This window comes from Spermophilus citellus, assembly GCF_964194105.1.
Source record: "Spermophilus citellus genome assembly, chromosome: 9".
NCBI classification, from domain to species: domain Eukaryota; kingdom Metazoa; phylum Chordata; class Mammalia; order Rodentia; family Sciuridae; genus Spermophilus; species Spermophilus citellus.
In genome coordinates, this window is record NC_138191.1 from 75,674,143 (window position 1) to 75,690,303 (window position 16,161).

General features: G+C 39.1%; 1 protein-coding gene across 2 annotated transcripts in view; it reads right to left on the reverse strand.

The window, feature by feature from the left end:
• Window positions 1–16,161, reverse strand: part of ST6GALNAC3 (ST6 N-acetylgalactosaminide alpha-2,6-sialyltransferase 3) — a 519,983-nt gene that overhangs the window by 287,838 nt on the left and 215,984 nt on the right. For both annotated transcript variants that reach the window (XM_081305670.1, XM_081305671.1), the window contains exon 2: window positions 7,824–8,018. In XM_081305670.1, coding sequence (XP_081161796.1) covers window positions 7,824–8,018 — 195 coding nt within the window. The remainder of the gene's footprint in view (window positions 1–7,823; window positions 8,019–16,161) is intronic.

A 16,161-nucleotide genomic window follows, 5' to 3' on the forward strand; every position in this document is an offset into this window, starting at 1 on the left:
GCAGGTTGGTTTTAAAAACAGCTGGGCTCAGGATCTGGAATACAGTACAAGACCTCAAGCCAATGGTGTAACTTGTTTCTGCTCCTCTCAGCATCATGGTCTAGTTCTCTACCAGGAACTTAGCCACTGAGATCCAGCAAATTGCATCTTGGTAAGTCTAATACCCCAGAAAAGAGGGTTCCTCCTAAAAGTGTGACTGAAAGGAAAAACAAACAAACCATTCAATCTGGGTGGAGCTCAAAATGGCCCATCCTGAGCATGTGTCCACCTCTTGACCCATGACTTGATTGGTTGATCACTAGTCTTTTTGCTCACCCCTATAGTTAGGAGGAAAAGGCCAGTTTCTCTAATAAAGGTAAAGTAGAGGGCAATTAAGCTTTAAGAGGCACTATATCTACCTACCTAGCTACTTCTATATAGGAGCCATTTTATTATGTAATATAGTATGTATGTATTTAGGAAAGTAGATATTGTTCTGGGAACTTGTGCACAGGTATATACTTCATGCATGAATTTTCTGCATTTGTGTAAATGTTGGTTCATGAATATAAGCGTATATATATATATATATATATATTGCATGTATATATGTATTATTATCTTTGCATGTATGAGTGTGGTCTTTTCTTTTCAATGGAGCTTATTCATATCCTAGATTTTAATTACTCAATGAATGCATTTTCTATCTTCTTCATACCCCAGAGCATGTTTAATTCTAGCTGGATTGAACTACTTATGACCCCTATATGTGTCTCATTTCCTTCTCTGGAAAATCAAAGCATCGTGTAGTCCTGAGGCAGTGCCTCAGGGACTCCTGGACAGAGGCACTGTGTCCACATTAGAGATTCAGAGAGAACATTAGTAAAAGTGGTCCTCTATTTAGGTTGCAGGGCATCTAGACCAGGGTAAGACACTCCAAGACTGGGTAGCCAGCCAAACAAGCAAAGAACCATAAGATTAGAATTAAAAGTAGTTAATCCAGAGAAAAGATGAGAAATGGATCTATGGGCTATGAGGCAATCTGATTATTGGCAGAGATATTAGTTTACTGTGACTTTTGGTGTAGAGCCTTTGGTCTACTTGGAGTGACAGAGCTCAAGGAAACTGTGCAGTGTATATTCTGAACTCTTGTTTTTGCTCTTTTCCTCAACTGTACACTTTCTCTCGGTGCCCCAGGAAAATCCTCTCCTTTTTAAGGGAAAGCTTCCTAGAATTATTCAAACCCCCATTCTGTTCCTCCCATTTGGCACAAATTTATACATTGTCTTGAGATGTGGCCATTGATTGAGAGTTTTATTTCATAACCAGATGGAGAAACATAATCAACTCTCCTCCACTCACATATATATATGCCCTCATGTACTTGGAAAAAATGATCTACTATCTTTAAATGATGAATCAAATATGCACATGTCAAATAAGTAATCTTTATTATATGTTAATTTAGTTGTTTCTTTTTCTAAAGCAATTTAATAGTTGACAATTTTTGCTTTACAATTACACAAATGAAAATATTCAGATTTTTAACAATTAAATTGATCTGTTAAGAAATTTTGGAACATACATTTGCATATAATTGTTCTTGATATACTTATGTAAAATCGTAAGCTTATATTCCTAAATATAGAAAACCCAGTTATGTCAGCATTAGTTACATGTATACATTTATTTGAATGTGTGTAATGTGTGGTTTTATGGCCAAGGAAGTCAGTTCTATGTCTTAATTGTTACTATAACTATAATTTGGGAAATTCTATTGCAACATCAATATGTTATGCACATCTTTAATTAGGCTAGTGTGGCCTGTCTGTCACACCAACTGATCCTAAATATTCTTATTTAGTCTACTTGAGGCTTTCTAATGTTCTCATTTTTAAAAGAGGCATGTTTCAGCTCATTAAATTGCTCAGTAAATGAAAACGAAGCCCTACACTTGAATGCTGTGTTCTGGAAATCCGGTGCTTCTCCACTATGCACATCGTTAGGCACTGTGTAAAGTGTGCCCTTCCCTTACTACCAGAAATCCTCCACAGCTCCAGCAGTCTATGGTTCTCTTCACAGATCCAAGGGATACATCTGCCACCCCAGCTATCACAAGAAAGACTGACTGTGGCATCCCATTCATTGATCATCAGAGCTTAATTCCATTTTCTAAAAGTAAATGAAAATAAGTCACAAGCTGATTGCTCTGAGCAGGGTTTCCTCTTTATGTCACACAACAGAAAAGCACAACACAATGACCAAGTCCATGATAGGAAACTACAGACAGAACCTAGCCTGAAGTTCCTTTCCTTCTTTGTCCCCCAAATCTGCCATGATCTCAGCAGGATGAAACAATGACACCTTGAATCAAGCCCTGAGGTGCCTAAATCCATTATACCTTCCTTATCTGCTATAATTTCAAATGAATAGTTAAAATTTATGTTTGGAAGAAAACTGGGTTCACTATATGTTTCCAAGTATGACTTTGAGTTTTTTGTTTGTTTGTTTTTTAACCACACAAGGATGGCATTCTTTTTGCCATGTCCAAGGTCAACTGATAATACAGTAACTCTGCCATAATACTACAGGTGGAGTCTGTATATTCAGTAGTGTCAGAAATAGGGGGTTGCATTATTGATGTAATAATGGAATTCAGGACAAGCCTGAGTTCCTAGTGGGTCATAAATTAAGAGGAGGTAGGGTGCAGGGGTAGTCTGTTGCAAAATCAATATTATTCCTGGTCCAAGTTTCAGTTTGGTAACATCTTGTGGTTGTTGTCAGCTCAAATATAAGTACCAATGAGGAATTCTGGGTTCTGTGACCAGAAGACTTTCAATATTTCAGTACTCACCTAGTTTGTTGCACTCATTTTGTTTCTCAAGATTTCTCTTTCCCCCAGGATAAGAATTGTAGCTTGTATTGGTTGACAAAGCAAATGGGTACTTACGGGTTAAAGAAGAGGAACCAATCACCAACTGCATTATTGGATTGTCCTTACTATAGTTGGAATATTTTAATTATTTCAATTCTAATAGTCTTCACAATATGCTGCTTTTTATGAGTCTGGATTCATATATTCAGTTCAATATGTAAGTAAAGCCACATATTTACTTTTCTGTGTTCTTTATACTTTTATCTTTTGCATGCCCCTTGGAAGAAAATTATTCAAAAAGCAAATATTTACTGATACAATGGAGTGGAGCTCGAACTGGGCATAATTTACTATACTTTGAGATCTTCAGGACAGAGGGTCATAGATTCACTGACAGCCTATAGTTCTGGTTGGGAAGATCCAAAGGGATTATATCCAAAGGATTTTGATTATAGATAATCAAAGAATCAAATTTTGCACCAGGGAAGCCCAAGTTTCCAGAGTGAACACTAAATCTTTGTCACCTCCCACCCCACCTTGTTATAGATAGTACTGAAGAGATATTCCCTCTCATAAGCATTTCAGCTCATTCTTAACATCTATGTCATAGAGCCATCTTCCACATCAACACGTGTACAGATGCTTTGGTTCTGGAAATCATTGCCAGCATATCTACATAGATGAAAATAATAATAATAATAATATTAATAATAATAATAATACAACTCTAGGAAGTTGAGTTGTTTCTAGAAAGCCACTAAATATATATTTTATAAGAAAAAAAAAACTTATGAGAAAACCTTAAGGATCAAGACCTTGAAGTAAGCAGATCATCATACCTGCCTCAGTTCAGCCAAGGTTACTGACATGTCTCTTGAATCAGAGTAGAAGGGGCAGAGGCACAGAAGGATGCAGCTGCTTTTGAGGTGTGCAGCTCAAAGTCAAGGCCTCAGTAGCAAAGCTTCTCTCCGACTGCCTCCTGCATCACTCTCTTTCACCTCTTCTTATCCCCCAAGCAAAGAATAGAGACTAGAATGCCCTCAAGGTGGATCATAGAAAACAGAACCCATTTTCCCCAAAGCCAGCTATCAAACCTAAAAACAATATTCTAACTTCCCCCACATGTTTTGTGTAAAAATTGACATAAAGAAGTTTTCTGACCTACGTTGTTTGAGAAGTCATCAGCTCCCCATTTCAGAAACGGTCCTGCTTCATACCAAAGAGGAAGAAATGCTACATCTGAGGGACCAAGAAGAACCTGAAAGCAAGCCTTACGGAACTTCCCTCCCACAGTCTGGTACTATTGGTTCATACCTTCTTGTCCAATCATATTTCTACCTGTCTGCCCACTTGTCACCAAACCCAAGCATAACAAATTCAGAGTTCACCCTGGGTCTTTAGATTGTCAATCTGAAGCCTCCCAAGCCATGCAAAATATGATCAAATAAATGCAATGTATGCAAAATATGATCAAATAAATGCAATGTGCTTTTCTCTTGCTAACCTGTCTTTGACTATTGGGTGTTTGCCCATGATCTTAATGATGGGAAGGAAATGGGCAGCCCCCTTTCCCACCCCTATAGAAGCATGGTTTGAATGTCAATATTGAAGCTATGTGCCCCAAAATATTGAATCCACCACGTATCATTTTACTTAAATTACTTTGACTCTTGAAGCCTTTTCCATCCTAAATATTTTATTTAAATTTTCTCTGAAAAGGATTGCCCCTGAGACCATTATTTGGAGAGGATCAATGCACAAACTTTTGGAAGAGTGAAGCCCAGATATGGAAATATGTGTGGTGGGACTCTCAGAGGGAAAGATGAAATCAGTGAGAAGGGAGTTAGAAAGTCAACAAACCCCCAATTTATCCTGGGATTGCTTGAGAAAAATCTGCCATTCTCTTGAGTGTTCATATGTTGTTTTTCAACTTTGATGTAAAATTTTCTCCTCATCCTTTCTCCTCTTCATCTGTAACATGAATATGGGACTTTTCATTCTATTATGCATAGATCAGAGCTAAAGGAATATCTTGTGTTATATGTTCGTCTTTATGAGAAATGAAATTTCCTCTTTCAGTAATTCTGGTTTGCTTTGAATAGCTTAATAATCCTATTGCCTCTTTTTAGTGATTTCTTGCTGTTGCATTAGATGAAATGCGTTGTGGGATTCATGGTCCACATAAGTAGTCAATAAGTATCCTACCTGGGCTAAGATATTTTTAATCTTTTATTATGAAATTGACATGCAAAAAACATATATGTATGCTTAACAAATAATTAGAATATGTTCACATATGTGTTTCCAATAGGATCAAGAGATTGCATATCACTGGTGCCCCAAACCCAGCCTGACCACAAAGCACATGTTCCTCACAAACGTAATTGCTACTATCACTTCTTTAATGATGTTTTTCCCCTTTTTCTATGTGTCTGTAAACCATTTAGTTTTGCCTCTTCCTGTGAGCTACAAATAGATTCACACTGTGTGCACAATCTTACCCTCCAAGTTGTCACATATGGCTGCAGCGTCTCCATGGTCATTGCTGTATGATATTCCAGTGTACGTAGCAGAATTTTAATCCATTCTCCTGCTGATACCTGTTTGAGTATACTCTAAATTCTGGCCATTGTGCCGTGTGTGCTGTCTATGCCTCCCATGTCTGAGTTCATGAACATCTCTACTGTTGAGAGATACCGATCACCGGAAATGCTGTCATATAGGGAATGCAGACTTTAACTTTACTTGATAATGGAAAAGTGGCTTTGCCAAAGTGGTTGTTCTAGTTTATTCTCCCACTACTAATGTATAAGAGTTCCTGTTGTTCCACATCCTCACCAATATTCAATATTTGCAGATTTCTAATTTTTTTTTAACCAATGTGGTATTTGGGACACAGGGATACTTCTTTGTACTTTAAACATTTTTTCCTTTGTGATTTAAATTTCCAGAATGTTGAGTACTAGTAGGGTTGGAAAGCACTTTGTAGGTTTATTGACCTAAGTCCAGGGTCTGTAAAATGTGAATATCAATTCTGGTACTCTGAACTTTGGTATTTGGACAGGAATCATTCTGAACATTTTGTGTCATGATGGTAAGTTCAGGGAATGCAAAGGACACCCATTCATTGAACATCCATTTGGAGCTGGGTACCTCATGCACTTTGTCCTACTGAAGCCTCCTAATAACCATCAGATGGATGCTGTTTCCAAATTTTGCAAATAAGGAAATTGAGACTTAGAGGCTAAGAAAGTTACCCCAAAACAAACATACTGCTTTTGTAAGTACAGCTCAGCATGAAAACTCAAACCATGCCTTGGTTCCTCCAAAGCCTGATCTCTTTTCAGTAATCACATTTCTTCATAAGAAATAACCCATACAGGAGAAAAATGATGCTTGATATTCTTTGATAAAGTCATTGTATTAAAAACTATATCAAAAGAAGTTCAAAGGTAGCCTGATTAATATAACTAATTAAATAACCAAATCCCTAGGTCCATTTTTCTTTCAACACTTCAAAATCCAAATCACAAATATTTAAACAAATGAAAGGGTCTTTGATATGTGGTGGGATTTCCCTTAGGAGAATAATTCATAGAACATTTTAGTCACATGTTTCATTTTCAGCCTGTGACAGGCACTTGTGAAATGATTAACACCATACTGTGGAGTTGTAGAACATTAAATGACAGCCAGAAATAAAAGTAAGAAAAAATGAGAGTGAGACAAACTATTCTCTGAGAGACACATTTTATATAGGTAATCAATTTATTAGGACACTCAACAAATTCAAGCAATAGGCACTTTTAAAAAATTAATTTAAAACCAATTAAAGGATAAACATCAAGCAAGGCTCCTAAGGATTTATGTGTTATTAATGGTGCTTTCCCCCCCAACTATAAAGGTCTAATAAAAAGCCTGTAAATCCTGTAGATACAGAAACAATTTTCAAAGAATTAAATTAACCAGAAGCAATGACTCAGGTATGATACTACCCACATAAGGGATGCACCAAGCCAGCTTGCAACATCTCTCATAGGATGCTAAGAATAACTCTCAGGAGGGGCAGCCTCCTGTGTGCCCCTCTCCTCTCTAGTATCTTTACAAAATGACCTTTCAAAGGATCTGATCCAAAACCTCTCTCCAGAGGAATATATACACACCAGTGGCCTGCTTCTTTGTCACCAACATCAAACAGGCTTAGACTTTGCATCTATGGATATTAGCCTCACATTTATCCCACTCCACAGCAATGAACAGTGAAAACAATTTTATTAACCACTTCTCGATGCCTCACACATTTTTTCATGTTCATTACCGTATTTCATGAGATAAATGTTTGCTGGCAAAATTGCTAGCATAGCGTGCGCTTTCTAGTTGTCAATACACAGCCATCCTCTCCTGTGCCACCAGTTGACTACAAAGATTTAAAGGTTCAGTGATTATAGGATTTAAATGATTTTAACCCCTTTAAATTTGGAAACTCTTTAAATCCCATTATCTCTGCAGCCACTGAGAATTTTGAAATTAGCTTGGCCTTTCCTAGCTCCAGGTCTAAGGATTACAGAGTTTTAAAGAGTACAAATGCTTTTCTGAAGTTCTATAAAGAGCTGTCCCCAACCCGTGGACCCAGAGGAAATAAAGCCAGCCAGTTCTCCAGCTGGTAAGTGCTGATCAGAGTTTCTAAATGGAAAGACCTATATGTTATGCCACAAACCACCAGGAAAACAGGTAATTGCTTCCTCGACTCCATATGAAGCCCCTGAATTGGAAGATCTGATGTAGGAGGGGGGTAGGTTTTTAGACATGTGTCAGAAGTGTCTAAGAATGAGAAAAAAAGATGTCAAGGACCCAAACAAGCTCTCTGGGACAGAGAGGGTAATTCAGTGAGTTGGAAGCCATCTTGCTCCTGAAGAAAAGCTGTTACCATGGATACCCATGGAATCCTAGGTAACCTCTGGGGTCTTACCTCTTGTGTCCGCACATTTATGTATCCATAGTGAGTTCGAAGGGGCCGCCTGTACATGTAGGAGAACGGTATCCATTTTGTACCAGGTTGTCCAAAGCAGTTTAGTAGCAATGGGAAATTCACTTCATTTACAAGGCGCACAACCAGCAGGAAGAGGAATGCAGCTATGAAGCTCACCGCAATCACAGACTTTCTCTACAAAACATAAAAAAAAAAAGACTTTCAACTAAAAGCAGTCACAAAGGGAGATTCCTTTATTCCTTTCTCTTTTTCTTTCATAAGGAAAAAAAGGATTCTGTCACTTAGAATATTTCACTTTGAGACTGAAAATAATGACTTAGTGACCAGGTCGCCTTTGTGTGCTGGGCCTCTGAGATCAAGCAGAGAGGTTTTCTTGTACTCCTCCCTTCTGTCTCTTCTCCTTTTTACTTTCCTATCTTCCTTGCACACTCCTATTCAGTTTGAAAAACCCAAATCAGAAATTTCCACCTACAGGCAGCCTTTCCTAATGGCTCAATCCCTCCCACCAACATTCTTTGACCCCCCCACCTCCCCACCAATGGAGGAAGAAAGCCCGTCAGTCCCCTGCTTTCCTTGAAAGGCATCTCTGTTGTACTATTTTCACTGCACAACACTGTGTATTTATGGAATCTCCTTCCACAGGACTGTGAGTTCCTGTAGAACTGGGTTGTACTCTGTGGTATAACTCCCTGTATCCCAGGACCTTAATGCAGGACGTCAATGCTACAGGCATTCAACAAATACCTGAGTGAAATGAATGAATGAATGCATTTTTTCCCATTCTTGCACTCAGTCTCATTATGGCTCACTCTTGTGCTTTTGTATGTAGAATCCTTTGTGTGCAGGAAATTGAAAGGCGAGTGACTCACCCAAGATAGAGATTCAACCAAGAGATTTTATTGGGCGACTGCCTGGAGGAGAAGAAAAGGAGAGGCAGAGAGTAGAGAGAAAAGAGGAGGAGGACAGAGAGGGAGAGAAAGAAGAGGAAGAGGGAAGAGGGGAAGAGAGGAAGAGGTTAGAGAGCGTGAACTTGCAAGCTTCGGCTTAAGAAGGGTTGAGTAAGGGATGTGGCAGGTGCTGATTGGATTGGCAGGGTGACACAGAAACAGCGAGTGAACACTGTGTCCTGTGGGGATTGGTCGAAAAAATTTTTGAATTTGGCGCTCTTTGGCTTGGCGCCCTTTGGAGTGGAGGGGGAGGTGTAAGGGATTCCGTGATGTTCTCCTGAGATGGAAGCTTAACTTCAGTGGGGAGTCTCCCACATACCCAACAGAAATGACCTGTGCTAAATAAAGCATGTGCAAAAGTAAAAATCAAAATGATAACCACAAAGGGAGGAAACATTTCAGACCAAGCAGCATAAGAACATTCTGCTCAATGTTCTGCAATGGAATAAAAGCTGGAGCAAATGCATTTTATCAGGTGGGAGAAAGCAGAGATGTATTTAAGATTGATCTTAATAAAAGGCATGAGTTTAAACTGGTAGGGATGTGTGGGCACCTAGGTAAAGGAAACAGAAGAGACTAGAAAACATGGGGTAATTCATAGGCCCAGAGCAGTCTGTCTTAACTGTACAGCACAAAGGAGTAAAAGCTAGAGATATAAATGATAACCTTATGGTAGACTGCTCAGACACCAAGCTAAGAAACCTGTGCTGAGTTTGCTAGGAAATAGAAAGCCAAAGGATATTTTTGTTGTTGTTGTTGTTGTTGTTGTTGTTGTTGTCTATTTATTTAATTTTGCTAATGGTAACACTTATAATCAAACATCAGCGTTTAAGATGCTTTGGAGAAGGGAGAGAATAAAGGTACAGAGTGACTAGTTAGGAGGCTGTTCTCTTTGGTCAAGGCAGACGTAACGAGGGATGGAAACGAGGACAGAGGCAGAGGAAATAAAAGGTGAAAAAAGACATGAAAGACTCAATTTAGATAGAAGGAATAGAACCTGATCATGGATGAGACACACATGGCAGACCCAAAACTCATACACAACTGAGACTTTGAGCCTAAGGGATTGCAACAAATAAAAACCAGTCGTATCAGGAGACACCAGAGTGCCCAGAGCAGGAATTTATCAATGACCTTGGCTTTCTTGTTGCTGATGTTCAGGGTCTGGTAGATCATCCTCATGAAATTGTCACAGAGTCAGGGGGAAGGTCAATGCTAGAGCAAGAAGAAAGATGAGCTAAGGGTGGACATCAAGAACAACTCTGCCACAAGGGCAGGGCAAAGACAGTGAAATGTTCCCTCGTGAAATTGGACTTGGCCTCTCATTTCTCTTCAAACTTAAGGAAAGCCAATAATTTTCTGAGAATGACTGAGTATTTGTTGTTGTGATTGTGTGTTGAATTTACCACTTCTTGGTATAATTAACTTCATTTTTTTTCCCTCACAAAATCTCCCAAGGAAGTAAAGAAACTCAAAGATGGTCCCTGGGTCTGCTGAGGGCCCAGCCGCTATCTGTACAGCAAAACCGGAGGTCGGAGACACCCAAAGAAAGTCTTCATTCTTTCTTGGCTTTTGTAATTTGTAAAACCTACATTCCTCCGTCTAGCCAGCCTAATTTTCTAATCATCTGAAAGTCCCTTGAGCTCTGCCTCCTCAAAACCCCTTATCTCACCACTAACTACCACAGCCTTACCTCATTTAACCTTCTAATCATGAAAAACCGTTTTAATTTGCTCCTCTGTGGAATCATTATGTCCACAACATTGCAATGTGTCAAGGTAACAGCTTAAATGAGGTGATGGATCTTACAAGTTTAAAGGGACATAGACCAGAACAGATGGCTAAATAAAAGCAAAGAGGCCAGTCACCCATTAAGTAAACAGGTAAGAACCTTTTTTTTTTTTTTTTTAATCACCATCCAGTAGCTTGTTACAAAACAGCAGCTTGCTTTGAAGGAGACCCAGATGGGATCTGTGCTTTTGTCTACTCCAGAGCCCAGCATGGGTCTCTGGTTCTCTTAGTTACTGTATTGCATTGCATGAGTGGGGGTTTGGGCACAAAGGCGTGCCTTTCTGAATCTGCCCATGGCGAGTAGTAACACATACATAATGCATACATGAGAAGAAAATAAATCAACCATTTTGAGAGAAACTTCAAAATAGAATGAAATCACTGTGGTAAAAGCCTGCTCCCTGGCAATCCATGTCCTCCTCCTGTGTTCTATCAAAGGGAACTAAGTAATGAGCATGGAGAGGGTGGGGGAGCAGCTGAGTAAGATTTAGGCACCGGTCCCTCTGTGCTCCCCCTGGAATGGCATTCTGCAGTGGGCAGAGCTGTTCCCAGCTCAGACCTCCAGCCCAGACCCTCTTGTGTTGCCTGGACCTTATTATTCGCCTTTCTTCATGTTTCTATATCCCTGTGTAACCTGAAAGCATTGTCATAGTGCTGCCACAAAACCACCCTGAAACTCCACTAGAAAAGTTGGAACTTGAAGCACATTCTATGCTCCAGATGACAAGGACAACAGAACCTAATCCAAGGTTTTATTCTCCTAGTAGTCACTTCTGCTTGATCATGACCTTGAGCTTCAGCTACTACAGTGAAAACCATGGATGAGGCACTTTGAAGTCTATTCATAGCTAAATGCAGTGTGTGTGTGTGTGTGTGTGTGTCTGTCTGTTAGGGATGCAGGATATGGGGAAGCAAACGAAGTACTAATACACATGATCTACATGAATGTATTCATACTTTCAAGTCACAATTGTTCATTGGGTCCAGAAATTATAATAGAAAGTCCATGCTTCCCAAGAGTCATTTAGTGACTTTTAGTGACTCATGTGTCACATGAGGTACCAGAAGGTATGCATGGGACACTGGGATCTCCAGGGAAGTGTTGTGGGAGGGACAACACTTCTTGAAATGATTGCCTGAATAGAGTGTGTGTTAGGATTGGGGAGGATTAGTAGTGTGAAGACAGGAGGAGCATTCTAGGCAGAGATAACAGTGGTTTGAAAGTCCATAATTTGATCAAAATCCTTCAAGTCAGCCAGGTGTGGTAGTGCATGGCTGTAATCCCAGCAGCTTGGGAGCCTGAGGCATGAGGACTACAAATTCAAAGCCAGCCTCAACAACATATCAAGGCCCTAGGACACCTAGCGAGACCCTGTCTCAAAATAAAACATACAAAGGGCTGGAGATGTGGCTCAGTGGTTAAATGCCCCTGGTTCCTGGGTTCAATCCCTACTACAAAAAAAGAAAAGAAAATGAAAGAAACCTCCAAGTCATTTGGTAAGAAGGCTACATAGATTCCATGTGGCAAGAGAAAATACAAAATAGAGATCAAATAATAAAACAAAAACCAATCAGCCAAATATATTAAACGGGATGCATTTATCTAGCCTACCTACTATATATTCAGATAACAAGAGGATGAATGCATGAAAGTGCTGTGTTTCATAATTCTAAAATATCTTCCCTTTTCCAATCAAGTGAAAATGCACCAGATCAACACACCTTAAAGTCCTGTTTCCAGTTGTTTTACTTATTCCATCAATAAATGTACATCATTAGTGGCTCGTTCTAGTAACAGTTTTGAGTCCCTCACTGCTCAGAAAATTGGAAGCCTCCACCTATTTAGACCTGCGCACTGTGTCTAACCATTTGTTTATTGATGTGATCAGTGTTGCCTTTATTGAAGTCATCAGAACATCCTTCAGATTCAACTGCCACCAGTTAGGTTAGAGCAAAAAACAGTAAGTATCTGTCAGCTTATAAAGGATCAGACTTGGTTTAACAAATTTTCCATACTGCAAAAAGCAGATGTAAACTTAATAAGTGGCCATTCCTGTAAGATCAAAAGCATGGGCATTAAATAATACACAGAGTAGAAAGCACAGAGCACATCTGAAGCGCAAAGTCAGCACTCAAGAAATGCAAGATGTTATCACAATACAATTGTTAATTGTTAGATCCTTGATGGGTAGTAGCCAGTTGGCAAACACTGGTTCGGCCTTGTGAACCACATGATAAAAACAAGAGGAATCTCTTTCTCAAATATTCCAAGCAGCTGCAAACCCTTGAACTATTCAGTGCACTGTATCCATACAAGCTCCAGGAGAATGTCACTGTGCCTAAATAGATCTTATGAATAGCTTTAGGGAAAGCTTTCTCCTTTTCTATTCTTCATTTTGCACAAATCTGAAGGGGTCTTTCACAGCTAAAACATTTAGAATTTAATCCCATCTCTATTGCAAAAATATGCATCAAAAATGTGACATTCCAGTTGCTTACTCCTTAAAGGCAGAATATAACTTATCAGACTTTATATCAAAAATGCCTATTTCTGCTACAGACAGCTCATGATTTGGGAGAGAAGACAATTGCAGAGATTTAGACCTAGCAAATTTGCAAACTGTATTAATTTTATTTATGTTTTAATTCCTTCTACCACAGGATTAGTCATTTGTTACAGAATGTTCTTTAACTATTAATCCAGTCAGTCAGTGGACTTTTTTAAAATTTGCTTTTCCATAAATGATGACCAACAGTATAAAGGTGTACTTTTGGATTTAGGTAATATTATCTATTGACTTGAAGTAGTTGCTTACCAGGGTAAAGAGGAGTTAACTTTTGTCCATTTGCTATTATTTAGCCAATACATTTGAGATACAATATCAACTGGATTATTTATAGCAGTGCTCAGTCACTCCACATATTGGAACATCCCTACACATTGCTTATTTGTGATCTTATCACAAATGACAATACTCCTATATAAAAATCATAGTTCTACCTTGTACCATTGGCCAAGCTCCAAGTCTCATTCTCCCCAAATACAATAAAGCTTCTTGCCATTTGCACAAAGATAAATTAGCAAAGCTCAGAGTATATAAGCAGAGCCTCCCTTTGTTTTGTTTTATCTGTTGAATCAACAATCAGTTTGAATCCTGCTTATTAAACCATAGTGAACTTTGGGGAAAATCTCACACATTTGTTGTGGGATAGAGGTCAAGAAAGGAGAGTACTAAAAAGGCAGAAGTCCTGATGGTCAAGTCCACGCAGGAGCTTATGGGGGCAGCCTCTGGAAGCACAGGTTATCAACCAGAGAGTCTGAATGTCAAACAAGACCAATAGAGGAGAATTAATAGCATGTGAGAGTGCAGGAGGCTGATGGAGCGGATGCAATACGGTAAACAGATTTTGACGATAGGCTTTGAAGAAGGCAGGAGGAAAGTCGCTAGGGAGTGAGGGCCAGATATAATCCTGCAAAGTCTTCTGTGTCATGCCAAAAAGTCTGAACTTACGCAAGAGAATCCAAAGGGACCTGATCCTGGGAAAGACAGGATCAGGTCTGACTTTGGAAATTTCCCTCTAGAAGTGGTGTGGCCATTGGATGGAGTTGGGAGAGGACACCCATCATGATATTATCAGCATGAGAAACAATTATTACTCTTAGAGACTGGCTTTTCTTCTCCCAGTAGGGGTACCTTGTAGGGGAATAAGTTAAGATAGAGCATAAATAAATAAATAACACAGTCTTAACTGAAGATAATATTTAATGAGTGTTATCCAGTATAAAAATATTTATCTACTCTCCTTCTCCCAAAGAAAGGCAGATGGAAGCTGAGTGACTTGTCCAAGGTCACTGATCATGGAAATGTAAAGATAGGACTTGAGCTCAGATATTCTGACTCCAGAACCATGCTCTAGTGTGTGAAATGAGTAAGTTGTTCATTGTTATTCATACCAATGGGAACACTCTTAAAGAACTAATTCAGAAATTTTAAGAGCTGGTACCAGCCTTAAATAGATTTGGTAATGTAGTTTGTCAATAAACACAACACCTAATTCATATGGAAAATTAAGAGGCTGATGTGAAACATGGTAATTACATTTACTTCAAAATCAGTAATTGTGGACAAATTTAATTCATTTTGCCTAAATCTGGCTTTATTCCCAGAATTAAAAAGACAACTACAGGTTACCCTTGGTTAGCACTCAGGGAAAATGTAGCAATTATGCTTCCACTTCTATTAGAGAACACTAGGTACTCTCTATCTTATTGTGGGTAGTTTGCAGGCCCCAACTGAGGGAATGGGTGTCTTCCCTTCTCAGTTCTACCACCCTTTCATTTAAATAAAAGGGTAAACAATAAAATGTTTGGCGGTTTTATAAGAAAAAAGTTTAAAAGCAATAGAACTCCTGCAAACTAGCAATCTACTTTAAGAATTTGGAAAGCATGTCAATGTGTCACCTGCAGTCATGGGTACAGTCAGTAAAAATAACCAATCCAACAAAAACCAAGGAAATAGCAATCTCATGGGCACCACTGGCACCAACTCTTCTATGCAGAACCTAGTCCTAGAAAAACACATAGATGGCCAGAATTTCCTCAGAGATTTTTCTTTCCCAAAGACTTCCTGTGGCTAAAAACATCAAGGTAACATGAGCATTACGAGTTTATCAGATGACATCGCAAGAGGTCACACTGAATTTTCTGACACCTGTGTTAAAACCATAATGGAAAAATACCACATGAAAATCACTATGATCACACTCACTGAGTTTGTCTTACTTAGTAAAATGATAAAAACCCGGTTTATCTCATTTGGCCTGCTCATCTTTATCCTAATGCCTCAGTATATGTTCTTTCCTAGAGCAGGAAGAAATCAAAGTTCATCAGGAACACAGGATAGAACCAAAGATCAATACTACATGCACAGTATGAAGGGCCCAGAAGGCAAAATCTCCTGGTGTGGCTGGACAAATAGACACACAGAAATTTAACCCACGGGGTTAGTTCCAATGATGAGAAGAACAACAGAGACAGAGCAGATGACCCTAAAGTTCCTTTTCTTTTCCTTAAATCTTGTTCCATATTGAGCACCTGCTGCCACATTGAGGGACTCTCTGTGCCCCTGGAGTTGGGCTGAAGGAAAAGAAGTGCTGAGCAACCAGGGAGGATGGAAGGAATCATGTGATCAAACCCAATCAGACCTGGGCTTTTGTTGAATTCTCAGCCACCTTACAGTCTTCATTGGCTTTTTATGGCTCATGCAAATTTCTACATGGTGTCTTTTTCTCTTTAAGAGATAAATTTGTCTCTCAGAATCCAGTTCTTACTTCAAGGTGTTCAGGACACAGAAGTGGAGCAGAAGCATCAATTCTGGTAGCCCTAGTGTCCTTAGAGAAGGAGTGCTACCCAGAACCATCATAACCATGACAATGACTTCAATGGGACACTGATGAGGACATCAACCAAGAACTCTTATTTTTATATGAATCGACATGACCTTTACATTATACAGCATTTATCTTTTCAAACATGTTCAAAACTGTCACCTCACATAAGTCTCAATCACCAGTGAAAT